The following is a 25,143-nucleotide window of genomic DNA, read 5'->3' as shown; positions in this document are numbered from 1 at the left end:
AAAGATACAGTAAAGGAGCGATCAGAGAGATAGAAGGAAAACCAGGAGAGAATGGTGTCCTTGATGCCGATGGAGTGGAGCATAGTGAGGAGGAGCTGATGATCCACAGTGTCGAATTCTGCAGAGAGATCCAAGAGAATTAGCATGGAGAAGTGACCATTAGATTTAGCTGTTAGTAAATCATTAGAGACTTTAGTGAGGGCAGTTTCAGTAGAGTGTAAAGAGGGGAAACTGGATTGGAAAGAGTCGAGAAGAGAGTTATCAGAGAGATAGCGGATCAGACGGGAGTGGACCAGGTGTTCCAGGAGTTTAGAGATGAAGGGAAGATTAGAGACCGGTCTATAGTTAGCGGCACAGTTTTGGTCGAGGGATGTTTGATGTATGATGGCATGCTTAAATGAGGAGGGAAAGATACCAGAAGAGAGAGAGAGAGGTTAAATATTTTAGTTAGGTGAATGGTGACAGCAGGGGAAAGGGACTGGTGGAGATGTGACGGAAATGGGTCACTGGTGCAAGTGGTTGGGCGAGAAGATGCAAGGAGCCTGCTTACTTCTTCTGTGACTGGTTCAAAATCAGAGAGTGAGCTAGATGCAGTGAGGGAGGGAGGACAGTGCATGGTATGAGGGGATTGGTAGATAATTTCCTGTCGGATATGGTCAATTTTTTCTTTGAAGTAATTGGCCAGATCGTCAGCTCGAAGCTCTGTGGTTGGGGCCTGCACTCTTGGGTTGAGCAGGGAATGAAAAGTGTCAAAGAGACGTTTAGGGTTATTGAACAGGGAGGTGATGAGGGTGTTGAAATAGGTTTGTTTGTAGAGGTGAAGGGCAGTGTTGTATTTTCTAAGCATAAACTTATAATGGATGAAATCTTCGTGTAGATTGGATTTTCTCCACAGACGTTTGGCGCACCTGGAGCACCGCTGCAGGAAACGTGTTTGCAGGGTGTGCCAGGGTTGTCGCCGTCTGTGTCGTGTTGTTCATCAACACCTTCCTCATCTCAAATTTGCTGTTCCCCACCGTCATGTTTTTGTAGCCGTGGCTGCTCTAAGATTTGTGTATTCCGAAACAGCATGTCCTCCTATCACTCTTAGAGCATGCAGGTTGAGTGGCCACAATCAAGAAATGTTGTGGTAAAGTGCTCCACGGAGTGTCCTAGTGTGGGATCACTAATCTCTTAGGACTCAACATGGTGGAAGGAAGGAGGATCAGGGTGAGGATTAAATGATCCAGATTTTAGGCTGGTGACACTGGACTATGTGGAAAACTGTGTGGTGCTGCCAAGCCTGCTGGAAACATTACCTGCCTATCCAACCGACCACCTGTTCGCACTGCTTTGGCTTCAGAAGTTGTTGTACCATGCCTTCCTGCAAAGTGGGACAGGAACCTATGTGTCTTGGATGGGCATTTTTATTGTGCTCCAGCAACAGGCGTAGTCACACATGCCCCACGTCCTTGGCATCTGCGTGCACCATCATCAGCTCTTTCATTTCCCCGCCCCTTATTTTATAATTGCTAGGTCTCTTGAAACCAAGGAAAAAAAATGTATTTTTCCAAAGATTTGATCCTTCTTATCTGTTTCATCAGGGCTTTGCTGTTCCTGGGTATTATGGATCTAAAACCGGGCATATTGTTCCTGGTTAGGGATCTTAAGTTGCACTTAATGGGTTTTCAAGTGCTTAGTAAATTGATTCTATTGTCTATATTTTCTTCTTATCACACAGATCACTTACTATATCTAACCTAGTTTTTGTCCGGGACTATGATCATTTAGAGCAGGGGTCCCCAACCGCCGGTCCGCGGCCCAGCATCGGGCCGCTGCAGTGCCCTTGCCGGTCCGCGGACACAAGGGGAGCCAGGGGCGGTCAGTGGCGTAGCGGGGGCTGGGGCGGCGCGCAGCAGTTCTTAGCAGCGGCCAGGGAGCGATCCAAGCAGCTCCGCTGCCTGCAAGAGGGAATAGCAGGAGCGGAGCTGCAAGGACCCGTCCAGCTTCCTGCCCGCCGCCCGCGCTTCCTGTCTCTGACTGACACAGAGAGGAGAGTGCGGCCGCTGCTGTGTCAGAGCGAGGAAGCGCGGGCGACGGGCAGGTGAGAGGAGAGAGGTGGTGTGTATATGTGTGTATGTATAATGTGTGTGTGTGTATGTATGTCTGTGTGTGTGTACATGTATGTCTGTGTGTGTGTGTGTGTGTGTGTGTGTGTGTGTGTGTGTGTGTGTAGCCTGGCCCTGGAGGAGATGGGGACATGAGGAGAAGACCGTGAGGGGAGTGATGGAGAGACAGCAGTGATGGGGTGCAGGCAATGATGGAGAGACAGCAGTGATGGGGTGAAGGCAATGATGGAGAGACAGCAGTGATGGGGTGCAGGCAATGATGGAGAGACAGCAGTGATGGAGAGACAGCAGTGATGGGGTGAAGGCAATGATGGAGAGACAGCAGTGATGGGGTGAAGGCAATGATGGAGAGAAGGGAGTGATGGGGTGAAGGCAATGATGGGGAGACAGCAGTGATGGGGTGAAGGCAATGATGGAGAGATGGCAGTGATGGGGTGAAGGGAGTGATGGGGTGAAGGCAATGATGGGGAGACAGCAGTGATGGGGTGAAGGCAATGATGGAGAGATGGCAGTGATGGGGTGCAGGCAATGATGGAGAGACAGCAGTGATGGGGTGAAGGCAATGATGGAGAGACAGCAGTGATGGGGTGCAGGCAATGATGGAGAGACAGCAGTGATGGAGAGACAGCAGTGATGGGGTGAAGGCAATGATGGAGAGACAGCAGTGATGGGGTGAAGGCAATGATGGAGAGACAGCAGTGATGGGGAGAAGGGAGTGATGGGGTGAAGGCAGTGATGGAGAGACAGCAGTGATGGGGTGAAGGAAATGATGGAGAGACAGCAGTGATGGGGTGAAGGCAATGATGGGGAGAAGGGAGTGATGGGGTGAAGGCAATGATGGAGAGACGGCAGTGATGGGGTGAAGGCAATGATGGAGAGAAGGGAGTGATGGGGTGAAGGCAATGATGGAGAGACAGCAGTGATGGGGAGAAGGGAGTGATGGGGTGAAGGCAATGATGGAGAGACAGCAGTGATGGGGAGAAGGGAGTGATGGGGTGAAGGCAATGATGGAGAGACAGCAGTGATGGGGAAAAGGGAGTGATGGGGTGAAGGCAATGATGGAGAGACAGCAGTGATGGGGTGAAGGCAATGATGGAGAGACAGCAGTGATGGGGTGAAGGCAATGATGGGGAGAAGGGAGTGATGGGGTGAAGGCAATGATGGAGAGACAGCAGTGATGGGGTGAAGGCAATGATGGAGAGAAGGGAGTGATGGGGTGAAGGCAATGATGGGGAGACAGCAGTGATGGGGTGAAGGCAATGATGGAGAGATGGCAGTGATGGGGTGAAGGGAGTGATGGGGTGAAGGCAATGATGGGGAGACAGCAGTGATGGGGTGAAGGCAATGATGGCAGTGATGGGGTGAAGGCAATGATGGGGAGAAGGGAGTGATGGGGTGAAGGCAATGATGGGGAGACAGCAGTGATGGGGTGAAGGCAATGATGGAGAGAAGGGAGTGATGGGGTGAAGGCAATGATGGGGAGAAGGGGGTGATGGAGCACTCATTCAAAACCTATGGTGAGTTGAGTCACATTATAAATGTTATTTAATTATAAGTATGCACTGCTACACTACAACCGTGTCCATAGCCCCACCCCCTTATGACAAAAGCCCTGCCACACCTCCATCCCCGCCCTGCCGGGCCATGGAAGAATGGTCTTGCTTGAAACCGGTCCCTGGTGCAAAAAAGGTTGGGGACCACTGATTTAGAGCTTCTGTACCCCTCCGCCCCAGTGCTATTTTTCTAGTAATGGGACTACCAGGAAATCGACTGAAGTGTGAAGCAGGCCTTACTGGAAGGTCTAATTCCCCTTTTTGGGATCTGCAGTGTGGATTTGGGGCTTTTTTTACATCATTCTAATATGCTGTAAAAGGTCTGGTAATTTTTTATTGGTATCATTTTGGTCTTTTGAATTGTTTTTTGCTGGCTTATTATTCCAGTATTTGTGAGGCAGAATGAACAAACAGGGTCTAACATTATCACTCTACTCGTTCGTGCATTGAGGTCTAATGTTTGATTGTCACCTGGTTTTGTCTACATTATTTGCTATTTCAATTTCTGTGTATATTTTAGAAATGTTTTACAAATATATATATTTTAAGGATATTTTATTCAAAGATAATAATCTTTATTCTTTTCAGATGACTTTACCAGGCGATCACAGGGACAAGTGACATCTGCAATTTCTAAATCAGATGACCTTGATATCACACAAGATATAACTGAAGTTAATGTCATTACTTCAGATATTCCATCATCCCTTCACAGCAAAGATCTATCATCTGATCCTTTTAAACAGGTTCAAACTTCTGATTCATCACAGAATATTAAGGAAAATAAAAGTCACAATACAGGCAATAAAAATCAAACTGCTCTTACAGCAAAGAAGCCATTAACAAGTGCAGAAAAAAGAATTAATTTTTCCCTCAAAATGTCTTTTGTTACTCATAAAAAAATTCACACAAAGGAGAAAAGATTTTCTTGTTCACAGTATGGGAAATATTTTAACCAGAAATCAGGTCTTGTTAGACATGAGAGAGTTCACACAGGGGAAAAGCCAGATTCTTGTTCAGACTGTGGGAAATGTTATACAGATAAGTCAAGTCTTGTTATACATCAGAAAATTCACAAAGGGGAGAAACCTTTTTCATGTTCAGAATGTGGGAAATGTTTTGCAGATAAATCAAATTTTGTTAGACATCAGAAACTTCACACAGGGAAGAAGGCCTTTTCATGTTCAGAATGTGGGAAATGTTTTAATCAGAAATCCGTTTTAGTTGTCCATCAGAGAACTCACACAGGAGAGAAACCTTTTTCATGTTCAGAATGTGGGAAATGTTTTGCAGATAGACCACATCTTGTTAGACATCAGAAACATCACACAGGAGAGAAGCCTTTTTCATGTTCAGTATGTGGAAAATGTTATACAGGTAAATCAAGTCTTGTTAGACATCAGGAATTTCATACAGGAGAGAAGCCCTTTTCATGTTCAGAATGTGGGAAATGTTATGCAAAACAATCAAGTCTTGTTATTCATCAAAAAATTCACACTGGGGAGAAATCCTTCTCCTGTTCAGAATGTGGGAAATGTTTTGCAGAAAAATCAAATTTTGTTCGACATCAGAAACTTCACACAGGAGAGAGACCATATTCATGTTCAGAATGTGGGAAATGTTTTAATCATAAATCAATTTTAGCTGTCCATCAGAGAACTCACACAGGGGAGAAACCATTTTTATGCTCAGAATGTGGGAAATGTTTTTCAGGGAAATCAAGTCTTGTTACACACCAGAGAACTCACACAGGGGAGAAGCCATACTCATGTTCAGAATGTGGGAAATGTTTTAATCAGAAATCAGTTTTAGTTATCCATCAGAGAACTCACACAGGGGAGAAACCTTTTTTATGTTCAGAGTGTGGGAAATGTTTTGTAGAGAAATCACGTCTTGTTTTACACCAGAGAACTCACACAGGGGAGAAGCCATACTCATGTCCAGAATGTGGGAAATGTTTTAATCAGAATTCAGTTTTAATTATCCATCAGAGAACTCACACAGGGGAGAAACCTTTTTCATGTTCAAAATGTGAGAAATGTTTTCCAGAGAAATCACATCTTGTAAGACACCAGAGAACTCACGTAGGGGAGAAATCCTTTTAATGCTCAGAATGTGGGAAATGTTTTAATCAGAAATCATATTTAGTTGTCCATCAGAGAACTCTCACAGGGGTGAAACCTTTTTTATGTCCATATAAATCACATCTTGTTAAACATCAGAGAACTTACACAGGCAAGAAAATATACCGTATATTTTTACAAACTGTGCAAGACAACACATAACAGATAGTCAAAGTAACAACAAATAAGTACCATATATATTCATGTATAAGCCAACCCGAAGCTCCTAATTTTGCCACACCATCAGGCTCTTCCATTCCCTCTAACTCAGAGGAGTGGTTGTATACTGTGCCCTAGGCTCACCCACCCACTTCCTTGACCACTTTACTGCCTGGCTGCTGCACTTCATGTCCTCAGAATTACCAACCTTTATCCTGGAAGACTTCAACATCCCCACAAACAGCCCCACCTCCCCATCTGCGTCCCAGCTTCCATCTCTAACCACTTCTCGTGGCCTCTCACAGCTTTTAACCTCTGAGACACACAAAGACGGTAAAACCATTGATCTGATATTTGTCCTGCTACGTTCAATCTCCTACATAGATAACTCATCTCTCCCCTTTCTGAACACAACATTCTCTCCTTTACGCTCACAAATCCTTGCCCACACCAGCACACTCTTACCTATCACACATTCAGAAATCTACAAGCTAATAACCCTCATACACTTACTTTTGACTTCTGTAATTTTCTTTCCCCTCTCCAGTCCATCCTTAATGCAGCAGCCAGGGTCATCTATCTGGCTAATCGTTACTTGGACACTTCCGCTCTGTGCCAGTCATTGCACTGGCTGCCCATACATTATAGCAGTGTTACCCAACTCTAGTCCTCAAGAGCCACCAACAGGTCATGTTTTCAGGATTTCCTTAGTATTGCACAGGTGACTAAATTCTTACCTGTTCAGGTGATTCAACTATCACCTGGACAATACTAAGGAAATCGTTAAAACATGACCTGTTGGTTGCTCTTGAGGACCGGAGTTGAGGAACACTGCATTATAGGATCCAAGTTAAACTGCTTGTTCTCACCCACAAAGAGCTCCGCAGTTCTGCACCCCCCCTACATCTCATTCCTCATTTCTGTTTATCAGCCTCCCCTTTCTCTGCGCTCCACAAACAACCTTCTACTATCATCCATACTAATCCGTACCTCCCACTCCTGGCTCCAAGACTTCTCCTGAGTTGCACCAATCCTCTAGAATGCTCTACCACAAGAAATTAGAACTAACCACAACTTACACAGTTTTACACGCTCCCTAAAAACCACATCCGTTTAGGTCAGCCTATCACATTTCATAATCGAAGTTCTTTTATACATAGACCATTCTCTACTTCTCTGATCATAACCCTCAATCAAACTCCACTGCACCCAAAAGCACTACAAATAATGGTTGGTGACCAGCTCATGCAGCCTTTATCTATCCCCTATTCCTTCAAATGGGTGGACCATGATTGTAAATAAGCTCCTGTACTTTGTCACCACCTCATTGTAGTTTGTAAGCTCTTGTGAGCAGGATCATTATTATTTTTGCTTTAATTATTGAATTATCTTTATCTGTTAGTTATGATTGTTGTATATAAACCTCTGAATTGTAAGGCGCTGCGGAGTATGTTGGTGCTATATAAATAAAGATTATCATTATGACAATTACATGCAATGGGTTATTTTAACACTTGGGAGACTCGGGGTCCTGGCACATCTCCACCAGAACCTGTTCTTGTGACGTCTGCGTCTGTTGCCAGGCACTGCTGTATTCACTTTGTGGGCGGTGCTGGTGAGATGTCAGAACTAGAAGTTCTGGACTGTGAGTCACTAAGGTTACAGTGCCTGGGACCTGTAGTGCATTTCATTCTGGCCGTATGGGTGTGTGTGCTGTCCAGCTGAAGTTATCATCTTCCTGCTCCAGCCAATTGGAGAGCACCACGCCGTAGTAATGCATCCAGCTTGCTTCTGGAACTGCCAGATGTATTTCATAGAATCGTAGAGTTGGAAGGGACCTCCTGGGCCATCTGGTCCAACTCCCTGCTCAAAGCAGGATTCGCGAAATCATCCCAGTCAGATGTCTGTCCAGCCTCTGTTTGAAGACTTCCATTGAAGGAGAACTCACCACTTCTCGTGGCAGCCTGTTCCACTCATTGATCACTCTAACTGTCAAGAAGTTTTTTCCAATATCTAATCTGTGTCTGCTCCCATTCAGTTTCACCCCATTGCTTCTAGTCTTTCCTTGTGCAAATGAGAATAAAGTTGATCCTTCTACAATGTGACAGCCCTTTAGATATTTGTAGACAGCTATTAAGTCTCCTCTCAGTCTTCTCTTTTGCAAACTAAACATTCCCAAATCCTGCAACCTTTCCTCATAAGACAGGGTTTGCAGACCGGTCACCATTCTGGTCGCTCTTTTCTGAACTTGCTCCAGTTTGTTGATGTCTTTTTTAAAATGTGGTGCCCAAAACTGGACACAGTATTCCAGATGAGGTCTGACCAAAGAGGAGTAGAGGGAAATAATGACTTCACGTGATCTAGACTGTATGCTGTATTTGATACACTGTCGATTTTGCAAGGTTTCCCACATACAAAGAATGGAGAAGTCTGTCATTTTTATCATAGGGACAATTCAATTGTGAGACACAGAATCTAAAAATAAAAGCCAGAAAATCACATTGTATGATTTTATAATTAAATAGCATTTTATTGCATGAAATAAGTATTTGATCACCTACCACCCAACAAGAATTATGGCTCTCACAGACCTGTTTTCTTTAAGAAGCCCTCATATTCTGCACTCATATTAATTGCACCTTTTTGAACACGTTACCTGTATAAAAGACACCTGTACACACAATCAATCACACTCCAACCTCTCCACCATGGCCAAAACCAAAGAGGTGTCTAAGCACACCAGGCACAAATATTGTAGACCTGCACAAAGCTGTGATTGGCTACAGGGCAACATGCACGCAGCTTGGTGAGAAGGCAACAACTGTTGGCACAATTATTAGAAAATGGAAGAAACACAAGATGGCTATCGATCTTTCTCAATCTGGGGCTCCATGAAAGAAATCGCCTCATGGGGGTAAGGTTGATTCTGAAAAGAACTGGAATCAGCTCAGTACTACACGGGAAGACCTGGTCAACATCTTGAAGAGAGCTGGGACCATAGTCTCCAAATTTCTGTTAGTAACACACTACGCTCTTATGGATTAAAATACTGTGTCACAACACACTGATTGTATATCCTAAGTGTACACACCAGAGGGAGTGTTGTGGAGAGGGCAGCAGTCTTGAGTTGGAGCATGCAGCCACCGCTGAGTGTAAGCCGCACCAGAGCAGGACCTGGCAGGGCAGGTGACCACCAGGGGAGTGGCTTGAAGTGGAGCTAAACCCCATACAGGAGAGAGCGAGAGCCGGCAGCGCCGGGAGAAAATCCAGACTAGCTGAGACCAGTAATCGGAGAGTAATACAAAAAACCAAACGGAGGGCACCCCTGTACTACAATGAAGCAAAAAAGGGGTTCTCCAAACACATGTTAGTGAACAATGGCACAGAAAAAAAGGGAAAGCAACATGCCCATGAAATGGGAACACCACAGATAACTAGATGAAAATACATGGTGCATGAACAGTGCTGCCAGCTTTACAGCAGTGTATCAGGTGTCAACTGTAAGAATGTAAAGTTAGAATATGAATGCATTAAACATCCCCGTTCTAGTGATTTGGGGCTGTTTTTAAGTAATTTTTTACACAGTCAGCCTTTGGGGGGTGCCCTGATCCTAATGCACACACTTAAAATTATATCTGTGACGAAAAAGTCACTCAGACCCCGTTTTTCGGGGTATTTTTTCATCGCAGTCGAATGTTAATGTGTGCAGTAGCATCAGCTAAGGATTCCTCAGATTTTCCCGCAAAAAACGCATGCGAGAAAATCTGAGGAATCCTTAGCTGATGCTACTGCACACATGAAAATTGCACGGCGATGCCAAAATACCCGAAAACCGGGGTCAGAGTGACCTTTTCTTCACAGATTTCACAGATCGTCTCTGACAACCTGCCCCAGGCACTTCCAGCCTCTGACAACCTGTCCCAGGCTCCAGCAGCCTCTGACAACTTGCCCCAGGCTCCGACAGCCTCTGACAACCTGTCCCCAGGCTCTTCCAGCCTCTATCAACCTGCCCCCAGCCTCTGACAACCTGCCCCCAGGCTCCGACAGCCTCTGACAACCTGCCCCAGGCTCCGACAGCCTCTAACAACCTGCCCCAGGCTCTGACAGCCTCTGACAACCTGCCCCAGGCTCCGACAGCCTCTGACAACCTGCCCCCAGGCTCCAACAGCCTCTGGCAACCTGCCCCAGGCTCCGACAGCCTCTGGCAACCTGCCCCCAGCCTCTGACAACCTGCCCCCAGGCTCCGACAGCCTCTGAAAACCTGTCCCAGGCTCTTCCAGCCTCTGACAACCTGCCCCAGCCTCTGGCAACCTGCCCCCAGCCTCTGACAACCTGCCCCCAGGCTCCAACAGCCTGTGACAACCTGCCCCAGGCTCCGATAGCCTCTGGCAACCTGCCCCCAGCCTCTGACAACCTGCCCCAGGCTCTTCCAGCCTCTCACAACCTGCCCCAGGCACTTCCAGCCTCTGAAAACCTGCCCCAGGCTCCAGCAGCCTCTGACAACCTGCCCCCAGACTCCGACAGCCTGACAACCTGCCCCAGGCTCCGACAGCCTCTGACAACCTGCCCCCAGCCTCTGACAACCTGCCCCCAGGCTCTTCCAGCCTCTGACAACCTGCTCCCAGCATCTGACAACCTGCCCCCAGGCTCCGACAGCCTCTGACAACCTGCCCCAGGCTCCGACAATCTGCCTCCAGCCTCTGACAACCCGCCCCCTGGCTCCAACAGCCTCTGTCAACCTGCCACCAGCCTCTGACAACCTGCCCCAGGCTCCGCCAGCCTCTGACAACCTGCCTCCAGCCTCTGACAACCCGCCCCCAGGCTCCAACAGCCTCTGACAACCTGCCCCCAGGCTCTTCCAGCCTCTAACAACCTGCCCTCAGCCTCTGGCAACCTGCCCCCAGGCTCCAACAGCCTGTGACAACCTGCCCCAGGCTCCGACAGCCTCTGGCAGCCTGCCCCCAGCCTCTGACAACCTGCCCCAGGCTCCGACAGCCTCTGACAACCTTCCCCAGGCTCTGACAACCTGTCCCAGGCTCCGACAGCCTCTGATAACCTGCCCCCAGGCTCCGACAGCCTCTAGCAACCTGCCCCAGGCTCCGAAAGCCTCTGACAACCTGCCCCAGGCTCCGACAGCCTCTGACAACCTGCCCCAGGCTCCGACAGCCTCTGACAACCTGCCCCAGGCTCCGACAGCCTCCAACAACCTGCCCCAGGCTCCGACAGCCTCTGACAACCTGCCCCAGGCTCCGACAGCCTCTGACAACCTGCCCCCAGGCTCTGACAGCCTCTACAACCTGCCCCAGGCTCCGACAGCCTCTGACAACCTGCCCCAGGCTCCGACAGCCTCTGACAACCTGTCCCAGGCTCTTCCAGCCTCTAACAACCTGCCCCAGGCACTTCCAGGCTCTGACAACCTGCCCCCAGGCTCTTCCAGCCTTTGAAAACCTGCCCCCAGGCTCTTCCAGCCTCTATCAACCTGCCCCCAGCCTCTGGCAACCTGCCCCCAGGCTCTAACAGCCTGTGACAACCTTCCCCAGGCTCCAACAGCCTCTGTCAACCTGCCCCAGGCTCTTCCAGCCTCTGATAACCTGCCCCAGGCACTTCCAGCCTCTGAAAACATGCCCCAGGCTCCAGCAGCCTCTGACAACCTGCCTCAGGCTCTTCCAGCCTCTGACAAACTGCCACTGGCTCTTCCAGCTTCTGACAACCTGCCCCAGGCTCCAACAGCCTCTGACAACCTGCCTCCAGCCTCTGACAACCCGCCCCAAGGCTCCAACAGCCTCTGACAACCTCCCCTAGGCTCTTCCAGCCTCTGACAAACTTCCCCCATCCTCTGACAACCTGCCCCCCAGGCTCTTCCAGCCTCTGACAACATGCCTCCAGCCTCTGACAACCTGTCCCAGGCTCTTCCAGCCTCTGACAACCTGCCCCAGGCACTTCCAGCCTCTGACAACCTGCCCCCAGGCTCCTCCAGCCTCTGAAAACCTGCCCCCAGCCTCTGACAACCTGCCCCCAGGCTCCAACAGCCTGTGACAACCTGCCCCCAGCCTCTGACAACCTTCCCCAGGCTCTTCCAGCTTCTGACAACCTGACCCAGGCACTTCCAGCCTCTGACAACCTGCTCCCAGGCTCCAGCAGTCTCTGACAACCTGCCCCCAGCATCTGACAACCTGCCTCCAGGCTCTTCCAGCCTCTGACAACCTGCCCCCAGCCTCTGACAACTTGCCCCCAGGCTCTTCCAGCCTCTGACAATGTGCCCCAGGCTCCGACAGCCTCTGACAACCTGCCCCCAGCCTCTGACAACTTGCCCCCAGGCTCTTCCAGCCTCTGACAACCTGCCCCCAGCCTCTGACAACCTGCCCCCAGGCTCCAACAGCCTCTGACAACCTGCTCCCAGGCTCTTCCAACCTCTGACAACCTGCCCCCAGCCTCTGACAACTTGCCCCCAGGCTCTGACAGCCTCTGACAACCTGCCCCAGGCTCCGACAGCCTCTGACAACCTGCCCCCAGCCTCTGACAACTTGCCCCCAGGCTCTTCCAGCCTCTGACAATGTGCCCCAGGCTCCGACAGCCTCTGACAACCTGCCCCCAGCCTCTGACAACCTGCCCCCAGGCTCTTCCAGCCTCTGACAACCTGCCCCCAGCCTCTGACAACCTGCCCCAAGGCTCTTCCAGCCTCTGACAACTTGCCCCCAGCCTCTGGCAACCTGCCCCGAGCCTCTGACAACCTGCCCCCAGGCTCCAACAGCCTGTGACAACCTGCCCCAGGCTCCGACAGCCTCTGGCAGCCTGCCCCCAGCCTCTGACAACCTGCCCCAGTCTCTTCCAGCCTCTGACAACCTGCCCCAGGCTCCGACAGCCTCTGACAACCTGCCCCCAGCCTCTGACAACCTGCCCCCAGGCTCTTCCAGCCTCTGACATCCTGCTCCCAGCCTCTGACAACCTGCCCCCAGGCTCCAACAGCCTCTGACAACCTGCCCCAGGCTCCGACAATCTGCCTCCAGCCTCTGAGAACCCGCCCCCAGGCTCCGACAGCCTCTGACAACCTGCTCCCAAGCTCCGACAGCCTCTTACAACCTGCCCCAGGCTCCGACAGCCTCTGACAACCTGCCCCAGGCTCCGCCAGCCTCTGAAAACCTTCCCCAGGCTCCGACAGCCTCTAACAACCTGCCCCAGGCTCCGACAGCCTCTGACAACCTGCCCCCAGCCTCTGACAACCTGTCCCAGGCTCCGACAGCCTCTGACAACCTGCCCCCAGGCTCCGACAGCCTCTAACAACCTGCCCCAGGCTCCGACAGTCTCTGACAACCTACCCCAGGCTCCGACAGCCTCTGACAACCTGCCCCCAGGCTCTGACAGCCTCTACAACCTGCCCCAGGCTCTGACAGCCTCTGACAACCTTCCCCAGGCTCTGACAGCCTCTGACAACCTGTCCCAGGCTCTTCCAGCCTCTGGCAACCTGCCCCAGGCACTTCCAGGCTCTGACAACCTGCCCCAAGGCTCTTCCAGGCTCTATCAACCTGCCCCCAGCCTCTGGCAACCTTCCCCCAGCCTCTGGCAACCTGCCCCCAGCCTCTGAGAACCTGCCCCAGGCTCTTACAGCTTCTGACAACCTGCCCCAGGCACTTTCAGCCTCTGAAAACCTGCCCCAGGCTCCGACAGCCCCTGACAACCTGCCCCCAGGCTCTTCCAGCCTCTGACAACCTGCCCCCAGGCTCCGACAGCCTGCCCTAGGCTCTTCCAGCCTCTGACAACCTGCCCCTAGCCTCTGACAACCTGCCCCCAGGCTCTGACAACCTGCCCCAGGCTCCGACAGCCTCTGACAACCTGCCCCAGCCTCTGACAACCTGCCCAGGCTCCGACAGCCTCTGACAACCTGCCCCAGGCTCCGACAGCCTCTGGCAGCCTGCCCCCAGCCTCTGACAACCTGCCCCAGGCTCTTCCAGCCTCTGACAACCTGCCCCAGGCTCCGACAGCCTCTGACAATCTGCCCCCAGCCTCTGAAAACCTGCCCCCAGGCTCTTCCAGCCTCTGACAACCTGCTCCCAGCCTCTGACAACCTGCCCCCAGGCTCCAACAGCCTCTGACAACCTGCCCCAGTCTCCGACAATCTGCCTCCAGCCTCTGACAACCCGCCCCCAGGCTCCGACAGCCTCTGACAACTTGCCTCCAGCCTCTGACAACCTGCCCCAGGCTCCGACAGCCTCTGACAACCTGCCTCCAGCCTCTAACAATCCGCCCCAAGGCTCCAACAGCCTCTGACAACCTGCCCTAGGCTCTTCCAGCCTCTGACAACCTGCCCCCAGCCTCTGACAACCTGCCCCCAGGCTCTTCCAGCCTCTGACAACATGCCTCCAGCCTCTGACAACCTGTCCCAGGCTCTTCCAGCCTCTGACAACCTTCCCCAGGCACTTCCAGCCTCTGACAACCTGCCCCCAGGCTCTTCCAGCCTCTGAAAACCTGCCCCAAGGCTCTTCCAGCCTCTGAAAACCTGCCCCCAGGCTCTTCCAGCCTCTAACAACCTGCCCCCAGCCTCTGGCAACCTGCCCCCAGCCTCTGACAACCTGCCCCCAGGCTCCAACAGCCTGTGACAACCTGCCCCAGGCTCTTCCAGCCTCTGACAACCTGCCCCAGGCACTTCCAGCCTCTGACAACCTGCTCCCAGGCTCCAGCATTCTCTGACAACCTGCCCCAGCTCCGACAGCCTCTGACAACCTGCTCCCAGGCTCTTTCAACCTCTGACAACCTGCCCCCAGCCTCTGACAACTTGCCCCCAGGCTCTGACAGCCTCTGACAACCTGCACCAGGCTCTGACAGCCTCTGACAACCTTCCCCCAGTCTCTGACAACCTGCCCCCAGGCTCTTCCAGCCTCTGACAATGTGCCCCAGGCTCCGACAGCCTCTGACAACCTGCCCCCAGCCTCTGACAACCTGCCCCCAGGCTCTTCCAGCCTCTGACAACCTGCCCCCAGCCTCTGACAACCTGCCCCCAGGCTCCGACAGCCTCTGACAACCTGCCCCCAGCCTCTGACAACCTGCCCCCCAGGCTCTATCAGCCTCTGACCACCTGCCCCCAGCCTCTGACAACCTGTCCCAGGCTCTTCCAGCCTCTGACAACTTGCCCAAGGCACTTCCAGCCTCTGACAACCTGCCCCCAGCCTCTGACAACCTGCCCCAGGGTCCGACAGCCTCTAACAACCTGCCCCAGGCTCCGACAGCCTCTGACAACCTGCCCCCAAGCTCCGACAGCCTCTTACAACCTGCCCCAGGCTCCGACAGCCTCTGACAACCTGCCCCAGGCTCCGACAGCCTCTGACAACCTTCCCCAGGCTCCGACAGCCTCTAACAACCTGCCCCAGGCTCCGACAGCCTCTGACAACCTGCCCCTGGCTCCGACAGCCTCTGACAACCTACCCCAGGCTCCGACAGCCTCTGACAACCTGCCCCAGGCTCCGACAGCCTCTGACAACCTGCCCCCAGGCTCCGACAGCCTCTATCAACCTGCCCCAGGCTCCGACAGCCTCTATCAACCTGCTCCAGGCTCCGACAGCCTCTATCAACCTGCTCCAGGCTCCGACAGCCTCTAACAACCTGCCCCAGGCTCCGACAGCCTCTGACAACCTTCCCCAGGCACTTCCAGGCTTTGACTACCTGCCCCAAGGCTCTTCCAGCCTCTGAAAACCTGCCCCAGGCTCTGACAGCCTCTGACAACCTGCCCCAGGCTCCGACAGCCTCTGACAACCTTCCCCAGGCTCTGACAACCTCTAACAACCTGCCCCAGGCTCCGACAGCCTCTGACAACCTGCCCCAGGCTCCGACAGCCTCTGACAACCTGCCCTCATCCTCTGACAACCTGTCCCAGGCTCCGACAGCCTCTGACAACCTGCCCCCAGGCTCCGACAGCCTCTGACAACCTGCCCCAGGCTCTGACAGCCCCTGACAACCTGCCCCAGGCTCCGACAGCCTCTGACAACCTGCTCCCAAGCTCCGACAGCCTCTTACAACCTGCCCCAGGCTCCGACAGCCTCTGACAACCTGCCCCAGGCTCCGCCAGCCTCTGACAACCTTCCCCAGGCTCCGACAGCCTCTAACAACCTGCCCCAGGCTCCGACAGCCTCTGACAACCTGCCCCCAGCCTCTGACAACCTGTCCCAGGCTCTGACAGCCTCTGACAACCTGCCCCCAGGCTCCGACAGCCTCTAACAACCTGCCCCATGCTCCGACAGCCTCTGACAACCTGCCCCAGGCTCTGACAACCTGCCCCCAGGCTCCGACAGCCTCTAACAACCTGCCCCAGGCTCCGACAGTCTCTGACAACCTACCCCAGGCTCCGACAGCCTCTGACAACCTGCCCCCAGGCTCTGACAGCCTCTACAACCTGCCCCAGGCTCCGACAGCCTCTGACAACCTTCCCCAGGCTCTGACAGCCTCTGACAACCTGTCCCAGGCTCTTCCAGCCTCTGGCAACCTGCCCCAGGCACTTCCAGGCTCTGACAACCTGCCCCAAGGCTCTTCCAGGCTCTATCAACCTGCCCCCAGCCTCTGGCAACCTTCCCCCAGCCTCTGGCAACCTGCCCCCAGCCTCTGAGAACCTGCCCCAGGCTCTTCCAGCTTCTGACAACCTGCCCCAGGCACTTTCAGCCTCTGAAAACCTGCCCCAGGCTCCGACAGCCCCTGACAACCTGCCCCCAGGCTCTTCCAGCCTCTGACAACCTGCCCCCAGGCTCCGACAGCCTGCTCTAGGCTCTTCCAGCCTCTGACAACCTGCCCCTAGCCTCTGACAACCTGCCCCCAGGCTCTGACAACCTGCCCCAGGCTCCGACAGCCTCTGACAACCTGCCCCAGCCTCTGACAACCTGCCCAGGCTCCGACAGCCTCTGACAACCTGCCCCAGGCTCCGACAGCCTCTGGCAGCCTGCCCCCAGCCTCTGACAACCTGCCCCAGGCTCTTCCAGCCTCTGACAACCTGCTCCCAGCCTCTGACAACCTGCCCCCAGGCTCCAACAGCCTCTGACAACCTGCCCCAGGCTCCGACAATCTGCCTCCAGCCTCTGACAACCCGCCCCCAGGCTCCGACAGCCTCTGACAACCTGCCTCCAGCCTCTGAAAACCTGCCCCAGGCTCCGACAGCCTCTGACAACCTGCCTCCAGCCTCTGACAATCCTCCCCAAGGCTCCAACAGCCTCTGACAACCTGCCCTAGGCTCTTCCAGCCTCTGACAACCTGCCCCCAGCCTCTGACAACCTGCCCCCCAGGCTCTTCCAGCCTCTGACAACATGCCTCCAGCCTCTGACAACCTGTCCCAGGCTCTTCCAGCCTCTGACAACCTTCCCCAGGCACTTCCAGCCTCTGACAACCTGCCCCCAGGCTCTTCCAGCCTCTGAAAACCTGCCCCAAGGCTCTTCCAGCCTCTGAAAACCTGCCCCCAGGCTCTTCCAGCCTCTAACAACCTGCCCCCAGCCTCTGGCAACCTGCCCCCAGCCTCTGACAACCTGCCCCCAGGCTCCAACAGCCTGTGACAACCTGCCCCAGGCTCTTCCAGCCTCTGACAACCTGCCCCAGGCACTTCTAGCCTCTGACAACCTGCTCCCAGGCTCCAGCATTCTCTGACAACCTGCCCCAGCTCCGACAGCCTCTGACAACCTGCTCCCAGGCTCTTTCAACCTCTGACAACCTGCCCCCAGCCTCTGACAACTTGCCCCCAGGCTCTGACAGCCTCTGACAACCTGCACCAGGCTCTGACAGCCTCTGACAACCTGCCCCCAGGCTCTTCCAGCCTCTGACAATGTGCCCCAGGCTCCGACAGCCTCTGACAACCTGCCCCCAGCCTCTGACAACCTGCCCCCAGGCTCTTCCAGCCTCTGACAACCTGCTCCCAGCCTCTGACAACCTGCCCCCAGTCTCTGACAACCTGCCCCCAGGCTCTTCCAGCCTCTGACAATGTGCCCCAGGCTCCGACAGCCTCTGACAACCTGCCCCCAGCCTCTGACAACCTGCCCCCAGGCTCTTCCAGCCTCTGACAACCTGCCCCCAGTCTCTGACAACCTGCCCCCAGGCTCCGACAGCCTCTGACAACCTGCCCCCAGCCTCTGACAACATGCCCCCCAGGCTCTATCAGCCTCTGACCACCTGCCCCCAGCCTCTGACAACCTGTCCCAGGCTCTTCCAGCCTCTGACAACTTGCCCAAGGCACTTCCAGCCTCTGACAACCTGCCCCCAGCCTCTGACAACCTGCCCCAGGGTCCGACAGCCTCTAACAACCTGCCCCAGGCTCCGACAGCCTCTGACAACCTGCCCCCAAGCTCCGACAGCCTCTGACAACCTGCCCCAGGCTCCGACAGCCTCTGACAACCTACCCCAGGCTCCGACAGCCTCTGACAACCTGCCCCAGGCTCCGACAGCCTCTGACAACCTGCCCCCAGGCTCCGACAGCCTCTATCAACCTGCCCCAGGCTCCGACAGCCTCTGACAACCTGCTCCAGGCTCCGACAGCCTCTAACAACCTGCCCCAGGCTCCGACAGCCTCTGACAACCTTCCCCAGGCACTTCCAGGCTTTGACTACCTACCCCAAGGCTCTTCCAGCCTCTGAAAACCTGCCCCAGGCTCTGACAGCCTCTGACAACCTGCCCCAGGCTCCGACAGCCTCTGACAACCTTCCCCAGGCTCCGACAGCCTCTAACAACCTGCCCCAGGCTCCGACAGCCTCTGACAACCTGCCCCAGGCTCCGACAGCCTCTGACAACCTGCCCTCATCCTCTGACAACCTGTCCCAGGCTCCGACAGCCTCTGACAACCTGCCCCCAGGCTCCGACAGCCTCTAACAACCTGCCCCAGGCTCTGACAGCCCCTGACAACCTGCCCCAGGCTCTGACAGCCTCTGACAACCTGCCCCCAGGCTCCGACAGCCTCTAACAACCTGCCCCAGGCTCCGACAGCCTCTGACAACCTGCCCCAGGCTCCGACAGCCTCTAACAACCTGCCCCAGGCTCCGACAGCCTCTGACAACCTTCCCCAGGCACTTCCACGCTCTGACAACCTGCCCCAAGGCTCTTCCAGCCTCTGAAAACCTGCCCCCAGGCACTTTCAGCCTCTATCAACCTGCCCCCAGCCTCTGGCAACCTTCCCCCAGCCTCTGGCAAGCTGCCCCAGGCTCCAACAGCCTGTGACAAGCTTCCCCAGGCTCCGACAGCCTCTGGCAACCTGCCCCCAGCCTCTGACAACCTGCCCCAGGCACTTCCAGGCTCTGACAACCTGCCCCAAGGCTCTTCCAGCGTCTGAAAACCTGCCCCCAGGCTCTTCCAGCCTCTATCAACCTGCCCCCAGCCTCTGACAACCTTCCCCCAGCCTCTGGCAAGCTGCCCCAGGCTCCAACAGCCTGTGACAACCTTCCCCAGGCTCCGACAGCCTCTGGCAACCTGCCCCCAGCCTCTGACAACCTGCCCCAGGCACTTCCAGCCTCTGAAAACCTGCCCCAGGCTCCGACAGCCCCTGACAACTTGCCCCCAGGCTCTTCCAGCCTCTGACAACCTGCCCCCAGGCTCCGACAGCCTGACAACCTGCCCCAGGCTCCGACAGCCTCTGACAACCTGCCCCCAGCTTCTGACAACCTGCCCCCAGGCTCCAACAGCCTCTGACAACCTGCCCCAGGCTCCGACAATCTGCCTCCAGCCTCTGACAACCCGCCCCCAGGCTCCGACAGCCTCTGACAACCTGCCTCCAGCCTCTGACAACCTGCTCCCAGGCTCTTCCAGCCTCTGACAACCTGCCCCCAGCCTCTGACAAAATGCCCCCAGGCTCTTCCAGCCTCTGACAACCTGCCCCAGGCACTTCCAGCCTCTGACAACCTGCCCCCAGGCTCTTCCAGACTCTGAAAACCTGCCCCCAGGCTCTTCCAGCCTCAGACAACCTGCCCCCAGGCTCCGACAGCCTCTGACAACCTGCCCCAGGCTCCGACATTCTGCCTCCAGCCTCTGACAACCCGCCCCCAGGCTCCGACAGCCTCTGACAACCTGCCTCCAGCCTCTGACAACCTTCCCCAGGCTCCGACAGCCTCTGACAACCTGCCTCCAGGCTCTTCCAGAATCTAACAACCTGCCCCCAGCCTCTGGCAACCTGCCCCGAGCCTCTGACAACCTGCCCACAGGCTCCAACAGCCTGTGACAACCTGCCCCAGGCTCCGACAGCCTCTGGCTGCCTGCCCCCAGCCTCTGACAACCTGCCCCAGGCTCTTCCAGCCTCTGACAACCTGCCCCAGGCACTTCCAGCCTCTGAAAACATGCCCCAGGCTCCAGCAGCCTCTGACAACCTGCCCCAGGCTCTTCCAGCCTCTGACAACCTGCCCCAGGCACTTCCAGCCTCTGAAAACATGCCCCAGGCTCCAGCAGCCTCTGACAACCTTCTCCAGGCTCCGGCAGCCTCTGACAACCTGCTCCCAGGCTCTTCCAGCCTCTGACAACCTGCCCCCAGCCTCTGACAAACTGCCCCCAGGCTCTTCCAGCCTCTGACAACCTGCCCCCAGCCTCTGACAACCTGCCCCCCAGGCTCTTCCAGCCTCTTACAACATGCCTCCAGCCTCTGACAACCTGTCCCAGGCTCTTCCAGCCTCTGACAACCTGCCCCCAGGCTCTTCCGGACTCTGACAACCTGCCCCCAGGCTCCAACAGCCTGTGACAACCTGCCCCCAGCCTCTGACAACCTGTCCCAGGCTCTTCCAGCCTCTGACAACCTGCCCCAGGCACTTCCAGCCTCTGACAACCTGCTCCCAGGCTCCAGCAGCCTCTGACAACCTGCCCCTGCTCCGACAGCCTCTAACAACCTGCTCCCAGGCTCTTCCAACCTCTGACAACCTGCCCCCAGCCTCTGACAACTTGCCCCAAGGCTCTGACAGCCTCTGACAACCTGCCTCAGGCTCCAACAGCCTCTGACAACCTGCCCCCAGCCTCTGACAACCTGCCCCTAGCCTCTGACAACCTGCCCCCAGGCTCTGACAACCTGCCCCAGGCTCCGACTGCCTCTGACAACCTGCCCCAGCCTCTGACAACCTGCCCAGGCTCCGACAGCCTCTGACAACCTTCCCCTAGGCTCTTCCAGCCTCTAACAACCTGCCCCTAGCCTCTGACAACTTGGTAGTCACTTTTGCTATTGGCTGTTAGCTAATACGGGTCATGTGTGGAAGCTGCATTTGCATAGTTGCCATCTTTGTAAGGTCACTGCACCTGTGCTGTGGCTTCAATCCATGTCAGTTGGGGGTCATGGAAAGGTTGCCATTAATTCCTATGGGAAAATTTTTGCTTAAAATGCGATTTTTTTTTAAAAACTACAAATCGTATCGACTCCAAAAATACATAGCACACCTGTTCCCACCAAGGGCTTTAAAACACCGCCTAAACGGGGTCTCTGCGCTGAGCGGTTCGGGCCGCATTAATTGCAGAAAACGCAGAGAAGAAGTAGAACTAGATGTGTATTTCCTGAAGGAAGTACAGATAGTGGTTTGAAATGGTGCCCTGGCTGCCCCTTTAAGAGAGACTTGCCTGCTGCCCCTGCAAGACTTTCAACTCAGGATCCGTTTTAACTGTGGGTGCCTCTCAGGGGTCACTTTGGCCTGTGGGGCCCCTCAGGGTCCGATTTGGTGGGCGGGGCCCCTCAGGGTCCGATTTGGTGGCCGGGGCCTCTCAGGGTCCGATTTGGTGGCTGGAGCCCCTCAGGGTCCAATTTGGGCCCCTCAGGGTCCGATTTGGTGGCTGGAGCCCCTCAGGGTCCAATTTGGTGGGCGGGGCCCCTCAGGGTCCGATTTGGTGGGCGGGGCCCCTCTGGGTCCGATTTGGTGGGCGGGGCCCATCAGAGTCCGATTTGGTGGGCGGGGCCCCTCAGGGTCCGATTTGGTTGGCGAGACCACTCTGGATCTGATTTGGTGGGCGGGGCCACTCTGGGTCTGATTTGGTGGGCGGGGCCACTCTGGGCCCGATTTGGTGGGCGGGGCCCCTCAGGGTCTGATTTGGTGGCGGGGCCCCTCAGGGTCCGATTTGGTGGGCGGGGGCGCACTTTGGCGCACATTCTCTCTCAGGGGCATGCGTCATGTGATGAAGCTAGATTTGCATTTGTGCTGTGGGTTTCGCTTTTAGGCCGGGGTCACACTAACCGACGCAAAATACGGTCCGTAGTTTACATGCATAATACGGATGAATGGCCCCTAAACAGTGCTCCGTATATCATCCGTAATCAAGGTGTGGTCGCGTATTTTGCGCATGTAAGCATCCGTATGGCGAGATTTTCTCGCAGGCTTGCAAAATGGACATATAATGGAGCCCTATGACAGGGTTTCTAACAGAAACCAAAGAATAGATATAGACACATAGAATGCATATATATTTATATATATATATGTATTCTATGTGTCTATATCTATTCTTTCGTTTCTTTATTAAACCTGTCAGTGTGAGTTTACTGTATAGCGCACTGAATTGCCGACTTTGCTAAAAGACACCGGGTACATATTTCTCGCAAGTCACATGTGTGGTCCGTGTGTAATCCGTATTTTTTGCGCACCCATAGACTTGCATTGGCGTATTACGGCCGTAGTACGCTGACAATCGCAGCATGCTGCGATTGGCACGGAGCGTAGAATACAGATGAGAAATATACGGCTGATGCGAGTGACCCCATAGAGAATCTTTGGTCCGTGTCTAATGCGTGCTTTTAGCGCCTCTCACTCGGCCGTATTCCTCGCCAGTGTGACCACGGCCTAAGAGCTGATATTATGTGGCAGAAGCTCTGTCCTGGGGGCGTCATGTGATGTTCGTAGGCGTTGGCATAGTAACTGGGTGTGCCTGCGCATATTAATGAGCTTTACTGCCATTTCAATTGCCTCAGGGCATGTTTTAAATTTCCCATTGAAAAGCATTGAGACAGTGCATTCCAATGATGGGAAAAAAAAATTTCAAACGCAAATTGCGCAAAAACTACAAATCTGATCGACACGAAAAATACTTAGCACACCTCTCGTGGACGCTGGCTTCGAAACGACACCTCAACGGAGTCTGTGCGTGTAGCGGTTCGGGCCGCATTAATTGCGGAAATCAACTTAATAATTAGAAGAAGAAGTTAGCAGCGTTCATATTACAAGATAGTGCTTGAAAGCACTATAATAAAATATAAGAAATCGGATTACAATATGTTGCTTGAACCTAGAGGTTCAAGCACCATAATGAAATGCAATTAACACATTTTATTTATCAGTACTGGCACAAACATAGAACAACACAGTGTCCATAAAAACAAGTCATGTCATGGAATGATGATACAATGACTCTCCCACATCAAAATCCCACAAATGAATGTAAACGAAAACACAGGGTACCCTCCACACACTGCGCTTTATCCTCCCCTGAAGAAGCCACTTGAGTAGTGGCGATACGTGTGGGGCCTTGCTCCCCCCACCATTTTATCCCACAGCTGCACCAGGCACTTTACTCTTTTCATGCTCAGGGTTTCATCCTTTTCTGCCTTATTGTACCTGGCCAATTAGGCCCTTTACCTTTGGATATTGTGTAGCCAGTTTACATTTCACTCAGCTACTTTGCGTTCTTTAGTCTCATATTTTGTTTCTATACATGGACATAATAATTGATTGCATGGTGCTGTGAATAGCCATATGTTTCAGGTGCAGGCCTCCTCACCATTTACGGGATCTCTCTTATATGGTATTATATCTAATATAATGTAATATAATCAGTGTGTGGAGGGTACCCTGTGTTTTCGTTTATATGAATTTGTGGGATTTTGATGTGGGAGAGTCATTGTATCATCATTCCATGATATGACTTGTTTGCTTTTTTGCATGTTTTTATCTGTTTTTATGGACACTGTGTTGTTCTACGTATGTTTGTGCCAGTTTTGATAAATAAAATTTGTTGATTGCATTTCATTATCTGTGGTGTTCCCATTTCATGGGAATGTTGCTTTCCCTTTTTTCCTGTGCCAGTAACCGGAGGGTAACGCAGGATCGTAGGGATGAGACAGGAGAATAGTGCAGTACAAGCCAAAGTCAGAAGCCGGACAGGAACGCAGTAACCAAGGGAACAGACAAGGGGGAAGTCGGAAAACTAGCCAATGGTCAGAACCGGAGAAATATACGAAGGTACAGAATCACAAGGCAGACTCAAAATGAGGGTCAAGCCGAATCATACACGGTACAAGCACACAGAGGAACAAACGGTATACACAAGTATCACTTGGGTCAGCTGCTAAGCCGAGAACAGAAGTATCAATGACAAAGAGCCCAGCTCAAGAGTGGGTTAAAATAGCCCTCCCCAAACCAAAGAGAGGTCATACAGAGTTAACCCCAACAAACCCAGGACGGGGAAGGTTGATCTCCGAGCACGCCAAAATGCTCGGAGATCAACCGAGCAACGAGTATACTCGCCCATCATTAATTGCTGAGCATTCTCCTTAGGGTGGGCTTTCAGCTCCATGTGAATATGGCCATGTCATCCCCAGTGAGAGGCCAGGGTTACATTGGCTGATAACAGACAAAGCTCCTCCGGGTTCAGCAGTTCACCAGGTTGAGCCGTCCTCCATCAAGTTCAGCGATTCTCCGTCAGGTTCAGCCGTCCTCCGTGAGATTCTGCCGTCCTCCCTCAGGTTCGGCCGTCCTCCCTCAGGTTCGACCATCCTCCATCAGGTTCAGCCATTCTCCGTCATGTTCGGTCGTTTTCCATCAGGCTCGGCCGTTCTCCGCCAGGTTCAGCCGTTCTTCGTCATGTTCGGTCGTTTTCCATCAGGTTCGGCCGTTCTCCACCCGTTGGACGTTCTCTTTGTATTATTAACTCTTCGGCCCAGAAATATTTGGACAGTGGCTGAATTTTCGTGATTTCAGCTCTGCAGGCCACAATTCTGGATATAAAATGAAGCAGCTGAGATGCAATTGAAGTGGAGACTTTCAGGTGTAATCAACCCCTTTCCTACAATGGACGTACTATTCCGTCCATGTGACCTGGGACCTAAGTCCCAAGGACGGAATAGTACGTCTAGTGAGATCAGCGGCGCCCACGTGGTGAGCGCCGCTGATTGCGGCCGGGTGTCAGTTGATTATCACAGCTGACACCCGGCACAATGTGTCAGGGGCGGTCACGGACCGCCCCCGACACGTTAACCCCTTGCACACCGCGATCAAACACGATCGCGGTGTACCGGGGGTT

At 53.8% G+C, this 25,143-nt stretch overlaps 1 protein-coding gene across 1 annotated transcript in view; it reads left to right on the top strand.

Annotated features, from left to right (window-relative positions):
* Positions 1 to 25,143, top strand: part of LOC141051188 (uncharacterized) — a 181,746-nt gene that overhangs the window by 39,536 nt on the left and 117,067 nt on the right. The window contains 1 exon segment of the mRNA XM_073548052.1: positions 4,250 to 5,945. Within this exon segment, the coding sequence (XP_073404153.1) occupies positions 4,250 to 5,945 (1,696 nt within the window).

The sequence above is a fragment of the Dendrobates tinctorius genome, unplaced genomic scaffold (assembly GCF_039654945.1).
Source record: "Dendrobates tinctorius isolate UK_male_01 unplaced genomic scaffold, ASM3965494v1 ptg000155l, whole genome shotgun sequence".
Lineage (NCBI taxonomy): Eukaryota > Metazoa > Chordata > Amphibia > Anura > Dendrobatidae > Dendrobates > Dendrobates tinctorius.
This window is presented reverse-complemented; position numbering and strand designations above follow the sequence as displayed.